Source organism: Haplochromis burtoni, unplaced genomic scaffold (assembly GCF_018398535.1).
Source record: "Haplochromis burtoni strain Fernald_Lab_line unplaced genomic scaffold, NCSU_Asbu1 Contig_9, whole genome shotgun sequence".
Taxonomy (NCBI): Eukaryota; Metazoa; Chordata; class Actinopteri; order Cichliformes; family Cichlidae; genus Haplochromis; species Haplochromis burtoni.
Window position 1 is genome coordinate 3,598,709 of NW_024582370.1, and position 13,546 is coordinate 3,612,254.

The 13,546-nt window shown below is 40.3% G+C and overlaps 1 protein-coding gene across 2 annotated transcripts; it reads left to right on the plus strand.

Moving 5' to 3' along the window:
- Positions 1-59: 59 nt before the first annotated feature.
- On the plus strand, positions 60-12,504 carry LOC102296524 (zinc finger protein 335). Of its 2 annotated transcripts, none has more exons than XM_005914874.3 (28): positions 60-1,192; positions 2,500-2,693; positions 2,817-3,093; positions 3,205-3,282; positions 3,595-4,719; positions 4,830-5,000; positions 5,158-5,328; positions 5,418-5,676; positions 5,762-5,939; positions 6,033-6,145; positions 6,252-6,270; positions 6,433-6,549; positions 6,754-6,830; positions 6,995-7,155; positions 7,260-7,480; positions 7,750-7,849; positions 7,948-8,036; positions 8,148-8,404; positions 8,534-8,648; positions 8,734-8,931; positions 9,200-9,342; positions 9,428-9,567; positions 9,746-9,843; positions 9,965-10,051; positions 10,541-10,624; positions 10,721-10,780; positions 11,429-11,534; positions 11,795-12,504. In XM_005914874.3, exons 2-28 carry the CDS (start codon positions 2,502-2,504, stop codon positions 11,914-11,916), a joined length of 4,758 nt encoding a protein of 1,585 aa, XP_005914936.1. In that variant the 5' UTR covers positions 60-1,192; positions 2,500-2,501; the 3' UTR covers positions 11,917-12,504. The 2 variants fall into 2 exon arrangements, with proteins under 2 accessions (XP_005914936.1, XP_005914937.1); XM_005914875.3 differs by lacking the exon at positions 60-1,192 and adding an exon at positions 1,209-1,757.
- The last annotated feature ends 1,042 nt before the right edge of the window (positions 12,505-13,546 follow it).

Consider the following 13,546-nt stretch of genomic DNA (forward strand, 5'->3'; position numbering starts at 1 on the left):
CCCCCCCCCATCAAGACTCAGATTAACCCCAATTAAAGTTCAGCTGCCCTGGGAGGATTTTCTTGGCATTTACTCAGTTGTAAGAAAAGTCATGTTTTGTAAAGAGCTTACAAAGCATCAAAGGGATCTCACTAGTGAAAAGTATCAGTTACTACAAAAATAAAAATACAAAAATAAGGCCGGAGAAAATATGGGACAACACTGACATTGCAAAGAACTGAATGACCCCCTTAAAATTAATTCAAAGATGAAAACTGGTCAGGGAGAATTTCAAGAGACCAATAGTAACACCGAAGAAGCTGCAGAAGTAGAAGTATTGACAGAAGTGGTCAATACTTGATTTGGAGCATATCTGATTTATGAATATGAAATTTTCCTACAAGCAGCAAAAATTGAATGAAGTATGTTAGGTTTGTAATGATCATTTCCTCGGTTTTTGTCCAATATATTGCTGTACATCATTCAAAACATTTTGACACACACACAACAAGAATAATTAATATCGAGGGTCAGTGTTTGTCCTTTATAGGAATATTGCTTTTTAGTGACACTGCCATCACAAATCAGTATTGGTAATTTATTCCATTTGACTGGTTGGAGAGACATTATGCTTGCATACAAGATTCCACACTAGAAGAGCTTGTTTATGAAAACTAGAACATTTCACAGGTAGCTTCTCTGTTTTATAATCACATTTAAGCAAAAATGTAACCCCACCCATCAAACATGGTAAAACATGTTTTAGAAATGTGTTCCAAATCACATCTTTGACACTGAGTAAGTTGGTTAACCATTTCTCTTTAAATGAATTAGTTTGCATTTTGAAACTTAAAGGTTTAGTGTGTACGCATATTACTCCGCACCCAATTACGTAATACGTCTTCCTCTTAAAAACAATAGTCCACTCAATGAGTAAAAACATAGCAATATCTCACGAATATTTGCAACAACGAAAAACGGTCAAGTGATTATTAGAAATAATATGTTGAAGTTAATAAAAAAATATTATGACTGGTTAAAACAAAAAGCTCCGTTTTGAATAAAAACAATAAATAAGATCCGGTTGCACGGACAGGAAGCGAGGAGATACTCATGGTGCCCGACTAGAATGAAGCAACAATTATCGGTTAGTAACTTCTGTTCGAATTAGCGCCTCCACACCAAAGGACACCCTACTACTCGAAAATATACGGTAAGAAAAAAGAGCTGCGATTCTCCTGCCGAAAATGGAAATTGTTTTTATTTTCTTCAGGGAGAGAATTTGGGCGGTCTGCCGCAGCGGAGGCCCTCGAGGTCCCCAGTAGAGCTTTCAGAATGCCTGAATGGAAAAGTGGGTTAGTTGGTATAAAATGGCGACGCGGAGCAGGCAGGATGAAGGGCAGCTAGGCCCGTTTAAAAAGGCTAACGCATGCTATTTTGTACCACGTAACACCCGTTATGGCGACTTAGCAGCAGCATTTAGGTTATAACTGTACTGTGCTGCTCAAACACAAGTTATATGATTGTAAGTGTCGGTTGTTAGCCCCACAAAAGCCCGACGTTAAGCGAACAGCAGTGCTGGTTAGCTATATGGAAGCTAGCCAGTTAGCTGTTTTGGTCGTGAGCAAGTTTATAAAAAACTTTGTTCCTGGGTCTTCAACAAATTATGATAGTGTGAAAATCACAAGAGTTTCTTTCCCTGAATCAAGATACCCATGAGATTTACTAAAAATTAAGAGTCAAAAGATACGATGTTAACAGAAGCAAAAGGCTTTGGGGTAAATGCTCAGAAACAAACTCACTTGCACGTAATCCCTTTTAGTAAACTGTGTAACAATATCAAGCACTGCAGTGGAAAGCTACTACAGTACACATTATCTGAACATAGTCTGCTATAACAAATGAAGTCATATTTAACTCTAACCAGTAAAGAAGTATAAAGTTTATGAAAACTGACAATCTATCGGAACTACACCTAAGTAAACTATTAGTGTGCACTGCTCAGTTTGGTCTTTCCAACTAAATGCAAACTATAGAGAGTTCAATCTGACCTTGGAAACAAAGAAGTGACCACAAAACCTTCAGAGGTCATTTAGAGTTGGCTCTGATTGACAGGAGTTAGGCAGTATACAAGTTATGATCCACTGCAACAGCCTTATTCAGCAAATACACTCTTACTTAAATACAGTTGATTAAGTTAGACAATTTTTTTTCAGCCCCTAATGTCCGCAGGTCTTACTGGTTTTAAAGTTATGAAATACGTTGCTGTTTAACTCCATATAACATAGCTTAGAGTGTCTAAATTTTAAAAACAAATAGTGATCTTCCTTCGTACTTAAACTATGTGCAAGTTGCATATATCTATATATACAGCACTTGTATGGATATTCAAGGTATGTTTAAGAGATGACACCTTAGATTTACAGTACAGTAGTATGGTAGTGTAGATCTATTTTGTTTGGAAAATAGAAATAGGTGGAGTGGTTTGGTTAATTTTTTTTGTTTAATTCTTGTGGATAGTTATGGATTTGGAGGAAAATGAGGTGGAGAGCAGCAGTGATGCAGGTCCCTCAGGGATGGAGGAGCCATCTGAAAGTGGCATGGGAATGGAGTCATCAGAGGCGATGTCTGCAGACAGCAGTGATGCTGCTGCTTCTCATGCACAGGCCCCAGAGTCTGACTGCCATGTTGGACAGAGCTCGGAGGGACTTGTGGTAAGTTAAAAATACAGTGTGGTTAAACAAAACAAAATAAAACAAAAAAAAACAACAGCGATGAATGTAGCTTTTTAATCTGTAAGTTTCCAGATGTCATCCTTTCTTTCCCTCACTCTTAAGGTGTTCATCCCAGAAACAAGCTCTAGCACAGATGTCAGAGTTTCATCGGTCCATCTTCCAGACTCCTCTTCAGTGGCCCAGTCCACCAGTGTGTCCAGTGTCTCCACGGTGACTCAGTCGGTGCTTGTGTCTGAGTCAGCTCAAGTGCTGGTCCACTCGAGTGCTGTCTCTGAAGGGGCTATGATGGTTTCTGACTCAACTGCTTCTACCTCATCAGATCTGGGGTCTGCCATTGACAAGATCATAGAATCCACCATCGGCCCCGATATCATGAATGGTATATGTTTTTAATGACTCTTCGTTTTCCATCATGTCCTGACAAGAGAACGATGAACTTGTCTTATGTTGAAAACTTTATGGCATGAGATTTTATATCTTTTTCTTTTAGGTTGTATAGCTGTGACCAGTGCAGAAGATGGGGGTGCAGAAACAACCCAGTATCTAATACTACAAGGTCCAGATGACGGTAAGTGGGGTGTTCCTGCTAACTTATCATCTTTCAATTGGCCAGAATAATTTAAAATAATAATTCTGATAAATGACTCTTATATGTTTTATATTTGTTTACAGTGCTTGTAAATGTCATGTATGTATGAATTGAATGCTTTAATTTGATCTTTATCCACTAGCAAAATAATTTTTACATTAGAAATGTGTTTATATTTTAAAGCAATATACATTTATATTGTTATACTTAAAATCTATTTAGGCTGATGACAACAAAGTTAAACAAAGTTCAGGAATATTTTTTTAATCATTTCCTTGTTTATTGGTGCAGGTGCTCCTATGGTAGCTCAGATGTCATCTTCTGCCCTGTCCAATCGTATAGCAATAGAAGCTCTTGCCGAAGGTCCCACATCCACCTGTCTTGACCAGAGAGACCTGCAAGGCAATGTTGAGCCTGACCAGCCCGATGATCAGCCTGGACATTCAGGTTACTTAGAAGACAGCAGCAGCCAGCCTGACCAGCCACAGCACTCCCACCCCTCCCAGTACATGGACTGCAGTGCAGATGGTCCAGACCAGACAGAGGAATCTTCATCTTCCTATGTGGAGTGTTCAGGCGAGGAACCTGACCAGACACGCTCCCGTTCAGGCTTCCCTGACTATAGTGGGAATAACAGTGACCAGGATCTGCCTGGTTATGTGGGGTGCAGTGGAGCTGACTCAAATCCTACCAGCCGAAGTCACTATGTGGTGGAGTGCAGTGCTGGGTATCCTGGGCGTGCAGTGGATGACGGGGAGCGGCCACATCATTCACGCAGTTACATTGACAGTAGTGCAGATCACCGGACTCAGACAAGTCGTCAGTATGCGGCTGAGTATGGTGGGGAATGTGTTGTAGCTGCAGACTCTGAGCAGCCAGGTTGTTCTCGTTACCAAGCGGAGGACGACGATGATGAAGATGATGATCAGAACCAGGATCCAGATCAGCCACAGCACTCTCAACAGCAGCCCCAGCACTCCTGTTATATGGAGAGCAGCAATGGCCCAGAGGCTTCTCTCTATACTGACGACAGTTCCTCTTCAGACCATCCTCTGGCAGACACGGCAGGTTCAGGTGGGCTTCCAGAGGCACTGGAAGGCAGCGAGAGCCAGCCGGGCCCATTCATCAGCAGCAGTGGGACCTATACCTCTAATGCAGAACCTGAGCTGGCCCAGCACTGCTCACCCAGCAAAGAGGAGCCCCAAGGCTCTCAGGATGAAGCTGGGCTCGGCAGGGATATGGAGACATCAACTGTAGCAGAAGGCTCTGGAGAACGACCACCAAACCTGGCTGAGTTAGAGGAAATGATGGAGGTAGTGATAGTGCAGCAGTTCAAGTGTAAAATGTGTCCATACAAGAGTGCCTCCAAAGATACTCTTATCAACCACATGAGAGACAAACACTTCAAACCTGCAGGTAAGCTAGCAGAATAATAGCCATGACATTGTTATCTCACCAAGCTTGGTAGTATATAGATAAAATGTCTTTTCTTTTTTTTTTTTCTTTTTTTTTTTTTACAATTTTAGGGGAAATGCCAAAGAAGCGTAAACGTGGACGACCTCCTAAAAGTGAGACCTTAGCCCGTCAAAAGGCAGAGAGGGAGGAGGCAGCAAAGATGAAGGCCGCAGAGTCCCAGCAAGCAGCAGAAGAAGAGGAGGATGACGTTGTGGATGATGGTGCTATTGATGATCCTGAAAGTTAGTGAAAAAGACATAGATGTAATATGCAAATTTCTGTCTTTGAATAGATTATAACATTAATACTTTAATTGTTAATGAGCATTTACTCAATCACATAGCTCTCACTGTCATTTCCACTTATCCCTCACACTGATTAAAAATAATCTGTCTCCAGAGGACAGCGACTACAACCCAGCTGATGAAGATTCCAAAGGAAGACCACCTGCCATTCTGAAAAAGTCAGCAACTCCCACTTCCTCCTCCTCTTCTCCTCAAGGGCGTCCCCGACGTAAAGCTGGCCGTCCAAGGAAGTACTCAGTTGTAGATGAAGGCTACAGCAGCAAAGGTGAGTTTTCAGCCTATCACTGCGAGCCTAGAGAGCCTACTTGCAAAACTTTAGGCAAATATATTCTCCTTTTTCCGCTTTTGATGCAGAAGCAGAAAGTATTGCTAAGAAACCTAGGGTTTGTTTGGATGCTAATGAGTCTGAAGAGGCAAGCTCTTCAGGCTTAGACAATAGTGCACCCACGGTGACTGATGGAGATGCACCTGAGGCAGCAATTAGCCAGTCAGACTCTGAGAACAAAGATCCTTCATCCAACCAACGGACGGAGGTGGAGTACTTCCCAAGAAAACGTGGCAGACCATCCCGGCGCTTCCTTCGCAAGAAATATAAGAAGTATATGAATCGGAAGTAAGTCTTTTTAACATTTTATTATAAATTCCATTAAAATATTTTAGAATGCACTAATTTCTTCTTTCTCTTTGTTATCTCCCAGTCGGCACTACAAATCTCTCAAACCACTGCTGAGACCTCACAACTGCTACATCTGTGGGTCACGTTTCCTCACTCTAGAAGACCTGCGCTTCCACATCGACTCACATGAAGGCAATGATCCGGAGCTCTTCAAGTGCCTGCAGTGCAACTATCGCTGCAAGCGCTGGTCCTCGCTCAAGGTCAGTTGCAATAAAACAGATCACAACACACTCAAGTTAACCTCAGTTTATTTGCATGTTTCCACAGTTTCCTAAAACATTTTTTTTTTACAGGAGCACATGTTCAACCACGAGGGCACCAAGCCATTCAAATGTGAGGAGTGTGATTACACAAGTGTGTACAAGAAAGATGTTATTCGGCATTCGGCAGTCCACAACAAAGAGCGGTATGAGCGTCGCAACTGTGGTCAAACTCAGTTATTCCTGAAAAAGAACATGTTCATAAAGTTTTCTGTTGACGATATAACTGATTATTTCTCTTTCCTCTTGCAGGAAAAGGAAGACAGAGTCGGTAAGAATTTATATTTGAATGCCATCTACAATACTTATTGGCATATATGTGGTTTAAGAATAATTCTACAAAATAATCTGACAGAATTTCAGTTTCTGTTGTTTGCTGGTTGCTACTTACTGTAAGAGGTCGGCATTGTGATTTTTAGTCTGATTATTGCAGGTGCCGAAGGCGTCGGAGTTCCCCTGCCCTGTGTGTCACAGGGTGTATCCCATGCAAAAGAGACTTACTCAGCACTTAAAAACCCACAGCTCAGAGAAACCACACATGTGCGATAAGGTCAGAAAGAGGATTATGCAGTTCAAGAACTATTCTTTTCATATTCTTATCATTTTAAATTAAATATGGCAACTCAAACAAACAAAAAAGAGGGTTATCTCACAGAGGTGTGTCACCAGTACTAATGAATATTCTCTCCTGCTTTCTTCTTCCACTAGGAAGTTCGCTTACTGTCTTGTTTAAGATGCCTTTCTGTCTTTGCAGTGTGGAAAATCCTTCAAGAAGCGTTACACTTTCAAAATGCACCTCCTAACCCACATCCAGAGTCTTGAGGACAACAAGTCAGTACTCAGACTTCTATTCCTCCTCTTTTACTCTGCCATCTACCAGTCAGTCTTCTTTTAAAAACAAGGCTATCACAATAGTTAATAGTTTTTGGTCAAATAAGTAATTTAGGTGTGAGTGTGACATCATAACTAATGCCCCTCTGGTGTTAATGTGACAGGTTCAAATGTGAGTTTTGTGACTACACTTGTGACAACAAGAAGCTGCTGCTCAACCATCAGCTGTCCCACACCAACGACAGGCCTTTTAAGTGCGACTACTGTAAATACTCTACTTCCAAAGAGGAGTTTCTCGTCTCCCATCTGGCCATCAAACACACAGGTCAGTGCAGCAGAAAGACAATAACGCTAAATTTAAACAGCTTGAGTTTAAATTCACCTATTGAATTCACTTATTGATGTTGTGTGTTTTTTAAATTTCTCCAGGCGAGAAGCCTTTCTCCTGTGATATGTGTCACTTCATGACTAAGCACAGGAAGAACCTGCGCCTTCATGTGCAGTGTCGCCACACTGAGTCATTTGAAGAGTGGTCTTTGGCTCACCCTGAAGAGCCTGTAAAGACACGGCGCAGACCTTTCTTCACCCTGCAGCAAATAGAAGAGCTGAAACAGCAACATGAAGACACACAGAGCTTGCAGAACACTATTGTAAGTTTGATTTGTTGTTATCTTGTGTTACTTTTATGCCAATGGGGGGTGAGAAGGGAAAAAAACATGAAAATAACAAAATAATGAGATTGTATGGGTTTTTTTGGGGGGTTTTTTTGTTTTTTTTTTAATTTGTAAATGTCCATATGCATGAAAATTCAGCAATTTGCAAAATTTAGAAATATTATTTACTCTTAAAGAATAACCATAGTTTTTGTTTTATTTTTTCTTTCTGTCTTTATTTCTTTTTTTTAACATGATCTTATTAGGTCACTGTGGATTCTGCAACGCTGCAAGCCATGCAGGGCATGGAAAACGCCTCAGTGTCCCAGGATGCTTTGGGAAACACCACGATCATCTATGAACAAGGTCAGTAAGGATTTCTCTGAAAACATATTAAATATTTATGGTGTTATATATAACCTGAATGACAAGCTCTGAACTTTTCTCCATGTGCTTCTCCTCAGCTGAATCCAGCGACCTATCTGCTCAGAATGCCCTGGACCTACTGCTGAATATGAGCAATGCACGGGAGCTGGTTGGGAACTCCTTACAGGTCAGCTCATCAAAATTTCAGAACGGTTACATGAAAGATAGCATTGTATTCTATAAAATAAACAAACAAAAAAATAATAACGGTAAAATAGATCTTGATTGTTTTTCTCAGGTAGCAGTGCTGAAGTCAGATGGAAAAGCTTTGGAGAAGGGAACATGGAGCACGGTGACAGCAGCGTCCGGTCAGGCCCAAAAGATCTTGACCTTCCATGTTTCTGAGAATGGCGAGACAGTGCTACAAGAGGCCTACGAGGCTGCCACCTCTGAAACAGGCGAGCTTACCCACATCGCCATTGAAGGCTATGAGGGGGGAGGGGACTTCAGTGTGGTGGAGCAGGCAGCTGAAGAAATCCGTAGTCCTGGATATAGGTAACATAGCACACACAGTCCAATTTGTAGCTTATGTTCAAATATTTCATAAGCAAGAGATTACTTTCATATTAAGGACATTTTGGTGTCTCAGCAGTTTCTAATCTTATTAAACTGCTTTCTTTTCAGTAATGTGGAGTCTAGCCCTTCTCAAGCTTTAGAGGTTTCTGGGTCAGAGAGCTTGAAAAGTGACAAGTATTATCTTACATCAGCACTGGCTGATGGTGTATTGCAACAAGTGGAGGTAACTAGCAACTGTAGTTTATACCATAAACAGATTTACTATCTCTGTCTTCCACTCCTTGACTGTGTTGTCTGTTCTCCGTTAGCTGAGCAGCGAAGCTCCAGCTTCTCCCTCTGCAGTGGGCTCTCCCAGTCTCACTACGAAGAGGTTTTCCTGTCGAATCTGCATGGAGTCTTTCCATGGACGCTCAGACATGGAGAACCACAAGAGGGCGCACGTGGATGCCAATACTTTTAAGTGTCCTGACTGTGACTTCACCTCCACCTCCTGGCCTGAGGTCAAGGTGAGTCCTTCCCAACCCCAGATTTATCAGTGGAAAGTTGGCCAGCGTTAGCTAGATTTTTCCACTGGAGGCAGTGAGGACAATTAAAATTGATAAACAGCTTCATATTAATATAAATGGGGGGAAAAAAACAATAATTGAGAGGTGTACACCCCCATATTCATTTAGTTTGACATTTATACTCTGAGCCATTTTAATGACATTTGAAAAACATCTCCCTCTAACTTTTGCTCCTTTGAATTGTGATTAACGTTCTGTTTTGTGTTAGACCCACATGGGACAGCACTCCTACCTGCGTCCTCACAAGTGTCCAAACTGCAGCTTTGCCTCCAAGAACAAGAAAGACCTACGCAGACACATGATGACGCACACCAATGAGAAACCATTTTCTTGCAAACTTTGTGGACAAAGGTGGGAGCATCTAACACATCTGTATTCATTAGGCATTAGAGGTACAGAACAGCTATTAATGTGAGTGTTTTTTGTTTTAACTCAGGTTTAACCGCAATGGCCATCTGAAGTTTCACATGGAGCGTCTTCACAATCAGGATAATCCTGCTCGCAAAAGTCGAACTACTGCGTCTCAGCAAACTATAATAGTTAACAGCGATGAGGAGGCATTAGCCACACTACAGTGTAAGAAACGCAGGATCATACAAGCCAAGACTTACAGTTTGTGCTTAAAAGTAATAATAACAGTAAACGCAAAGGTGTCAGTGGTCAAAAGTCCATAAACAGAGGCCTCAGTGTAAAACAGATAAAAAATGAACACAAAGTTAATATATTTTGATGTGTGTATGTGTGTGTACATCAGCCCTGCAGGGACATCAGGCAGTGATCACTCCCGAGCGGCTGCAGGCTCTAGGACAGGAGCACATCATTGTAGCTCAGGAACAAGCACTGTCAGACCAGGTAACAGCTCTCACACAGTACAGCCTATATGTATGTAATGTACTCTCCAAAATGGATTGATTTTGCACGTGTAACTGCTAAACATTTGATAAATAAGAACCCTTAAATGTGCATTAATCAGGAGGAAGGTGCATACATCCAGCAGATAACCACCATAGACGGTCAGACGGTCCAGCATCTGATGACGGGAGACAACCAGGTGACTGAGGTGAGTTCCATTTTAATCATTCTACCGCTGTGCATGTAAAATGCGTATGCATTAAAATTTTAAGAAACGTGATTTTAAAGTATTTTAATCTATATTTTTTGCTTAAACTTATTGTATAACGTGTTTGTATGGCCACCCTTGCTTTTGACTCATGGGTGTCAGTTTATCTCACTTGGTTGAGGTTCAGGGTTTAATTTTGACCCAGTGCCCTTTGCCTTGTGTCTTCCTCCATTATCTCTCCCCACTTACCTGTCTGAAAAGCTTTGTTGTCCTATAAAATAAAGGCAAAAAAAAAATGTTTGTACAAAAAGAAGGTCTGATTCTGGCTCCATGCATCAAGATAAATTTGGGGCCTCAGAGGTGGTTTATAGTCTTGTGTGTGATAGAACACAATAATCATGAAAGTGCCTAAGGCTTCTTTGTGGTATTGTATAATCAGTATCAATGTTAGATTTAACCTCACCTTATTTGTCCCATGTTCACTTTCAGGTCCAGTATATCATCTCACAGGATGGAGTTCAACACTTACTTCCTCAAGAGTATGTAGTAGTAGCTGATGGCAACCACATACAGGTAAGTGTTTAACTGCCTAAACGGTGCATATATATGCAGGATTTAATAGTGAGGATATCTGTCTCATTTGTAACTGGTTCTGTGACTGGCCCTCAGATGCCAGACGGACAGATAATCCAGTACGAACATGACAGAACCATTGTCCAGGAGCAACAGGTGAGACAGGTCTAAGATCTAAAACATGCTGAAAGGACCTCTGTGTAGGATGGAGTGGGAGCTGTTTGGAGAAATCCAATAAAGTATTCACAATCTTGTTCTCAGTGTGTAATCATCTGTACATCCAAATTTAGAAGCTTTTGTATTTTTAAATTGAAGTGATGGGAACCAGTATCTAACTGGTTACATTGAGCAACTTCACAACTAGTGCAACTGAATCATACACAATCATATACATGGAATTGTCTATAAAGTTAAGTCAAACTTTATAGACAAATGAAATGTCATTATGTCCAAACATAACTCAAATTTAAAAACAAATATAAAAGAGATTATTTAGTCATTTTGGTTTGTGAGCTCAAACTGTTTGTGTATTGTATATGAGTGTAAACTTGTATATAGTTAAACATGTATATTATCTGATTACATGCCAAACTCTGAACATTGATTTGCAAATTGGGCGGGAACAAATAAGTGTAAACTTCATCCTACTCCTTTTCAAGCATAATAATTGTGTGGGATTCAGAGATATTCATGACAACTTGATGTCTTTATCTTGGTTTTTTTTGTGTGTGTTTACAAAGTTTTTGTTCTTGTAACTCAGTTATTTTCACGTTTGAAATAAACTCTATTCTGTTCTATTTGTAGATTGCTGTAAGTCACGATGGTCAGATCCAGTACCTACCTGTCAGCTCTGATCAACAAATCGTGAATGCTGAAGATCTGGAGGCTGCTGCCCACTCTGCTGTCACAGGTTGGCTCTTATGAGAGTGCTCAGTTGATGTTCAGTTCCAAGTTTTTGGATTTTATGAATTTCTTATAATTTTGTCCCAAATATATGATAAGGTTTCTTCAGGAAAGCCAGTAAGTAATTCCTTAAATGCAGACATTTTTGAAAGTGATAAACAAACATCATCAGTAGGTTTAAAACTTGCCAAAATATAATTTATTTCTAATATTAGCTTCAGTATAAATAAAGCTGAAAAGTATGAACTCTGATCTTTGTTCCTGCAGCCGTAGCAGACGCAGCCATGACACAGACCCAGACAGTCTACACTGAGGCTACACCTGAGCAACTGGAAGAGCTGCAGCAACAGGGCATCCACTATGATGTCATTACTTTCTCCAATGAATAGAGATACAAGTGCACCAAGAGGAGGACCAATACAAACCACTATGAGCTAACAGAACAGTGACCTCAACTTATTTATGCATCTAGCTGGCAGTGAAGTGAAAAAAGGCCTTATCTCCTGCCCAGCATCACCTGCTCGGAGCGGCTGCATCAGTCAAGATCAACAGCTTCTTGTAAATTTCAATTATTGTACGCAGTGCTTCTAATTTATTCATAGGTACTGGAACGTTGGGCTCTTCTCTAATTATTCAAACCGAATTGTGTACATGTGCCCCAACAGCTCCCATTTGCAAGACAATGTTATTAAAAATGATAAAATGGCTTATTTCATGTTATTGAAACTGTCCTAATGAACATTTTAGTTTTTGAATGGAATGAAATGAAAAGGCACGCTTTATTTTTGATGTGTAATCAGATAAGTTAATTAATAAAATGCCACAATATTGTTTTTACATAATATTATGTACATACATTTCGCATGTGTCTTCTGTTGTGCAAAGGAAGACATGTTTTGATTTGATGAGTATAAAGTGTTTAATATGTTCAAAGCTGACACCAAATAAATCACTTTATACATGTATGTAATCCTTAATGTGTCTGCTCGGAATTATTTCATCTTGTCCGTATCTGCTTTAACATATCCCATCTATATAAATGCAATCGTTGGCCACTCTATTAGGTACACCTTGCTAGTACAGGGTTGGATCCCTTTGCTGATTTTATTCTTCATAGCATGGATTCAACAAGGTGCTGGATAAATTTGAGATTTTCTCCTTGTTGACAGGATCGCATCGCATGGTTGTTGCACATCTGTGATGTAAATCTGTTCCATGACATTCCAAAGGTGCTCTATTGGACTGGGATCTGGTGACTGTAGAGGTCATCTGAGTGCAGTGAGCATGTTGTTATGTTCAAGAACCTTGGGCATGATTTGAGCTTTGTGACAAGTTATGTAGCTTCGTGCTGAGTGTATGTAATATGTTGTATAACAATGCTAACTTATCACATTGGACATATCTATATTGAAAACGCGTCCTGTAGCTTAATACTGGCCCCATCCTTGAACTGCATGAAAATCATATGTTTACACATTGATTTAAATTTCTGGATATTTGGACATTGTTCGTCCTTAGCCGCTAATCCACTCCACAATTTAACCCCGCACACAGACACAAACTTTTCCTATCGGTTAATTTTGGAGTTGCTACAAAGTTTGTAGCAACTCCAAAATTAACCGATGAAAATAGTACATAGGTTAAAGTACCACATGATGTACTGTCAGTGAAAGCTGCACTTGTTTTATTGATAAAGTTAAAGAAAAAAGTCAAAGGCATTAATCATCCATGTAACTGTGTCACTATAAAACACTTTAAAACAGGCTTTAAACATGAGCTTTTCAAGAATTTGCGTCACTTAAAGCACATTATGTCAGTTTGTTTAAGAAGCAGGGTTGCAGCCATTTCATTATGATGTCACTCTCAAAGATCACAGAGCAGATCACATAGCATTTGTAGAATCAAGAGATCTGGTACAAAGACGTGCATGTGGTGTCTTATTGCACCCCAAAATGATATGTGGCGGGATCTTTTAGTGGTTTTTGTACAGCGGATCAGTTAATTTGTGCGTGCATACCA

Excerpts from the sequence above, each read along its gene's own strand:
- LOC102296524 (XM_005914874.3), top strand. The coding sequence starts at position 2,502 with ATGGATTTGGAGGAAAATGAGGTGGAGAGCAGCAGTGATGCAGGTCCC. Across the intron at positions 5,940-6,032 it reads AGCGCTGGTCCTCGCTCAAG|GAGCACATGTTCAACCACGA; the intron begins GTCAGTTGCAAT and ends TTTTTTTTACAG. Across the intron at positions 9,844-9,964 it reads AACAAGCACTGTCAGACCAG|GAGGAAGGTGCATACATCCA; the intron begins GTAACAGCTCTC and ends TGCATTAATCAG.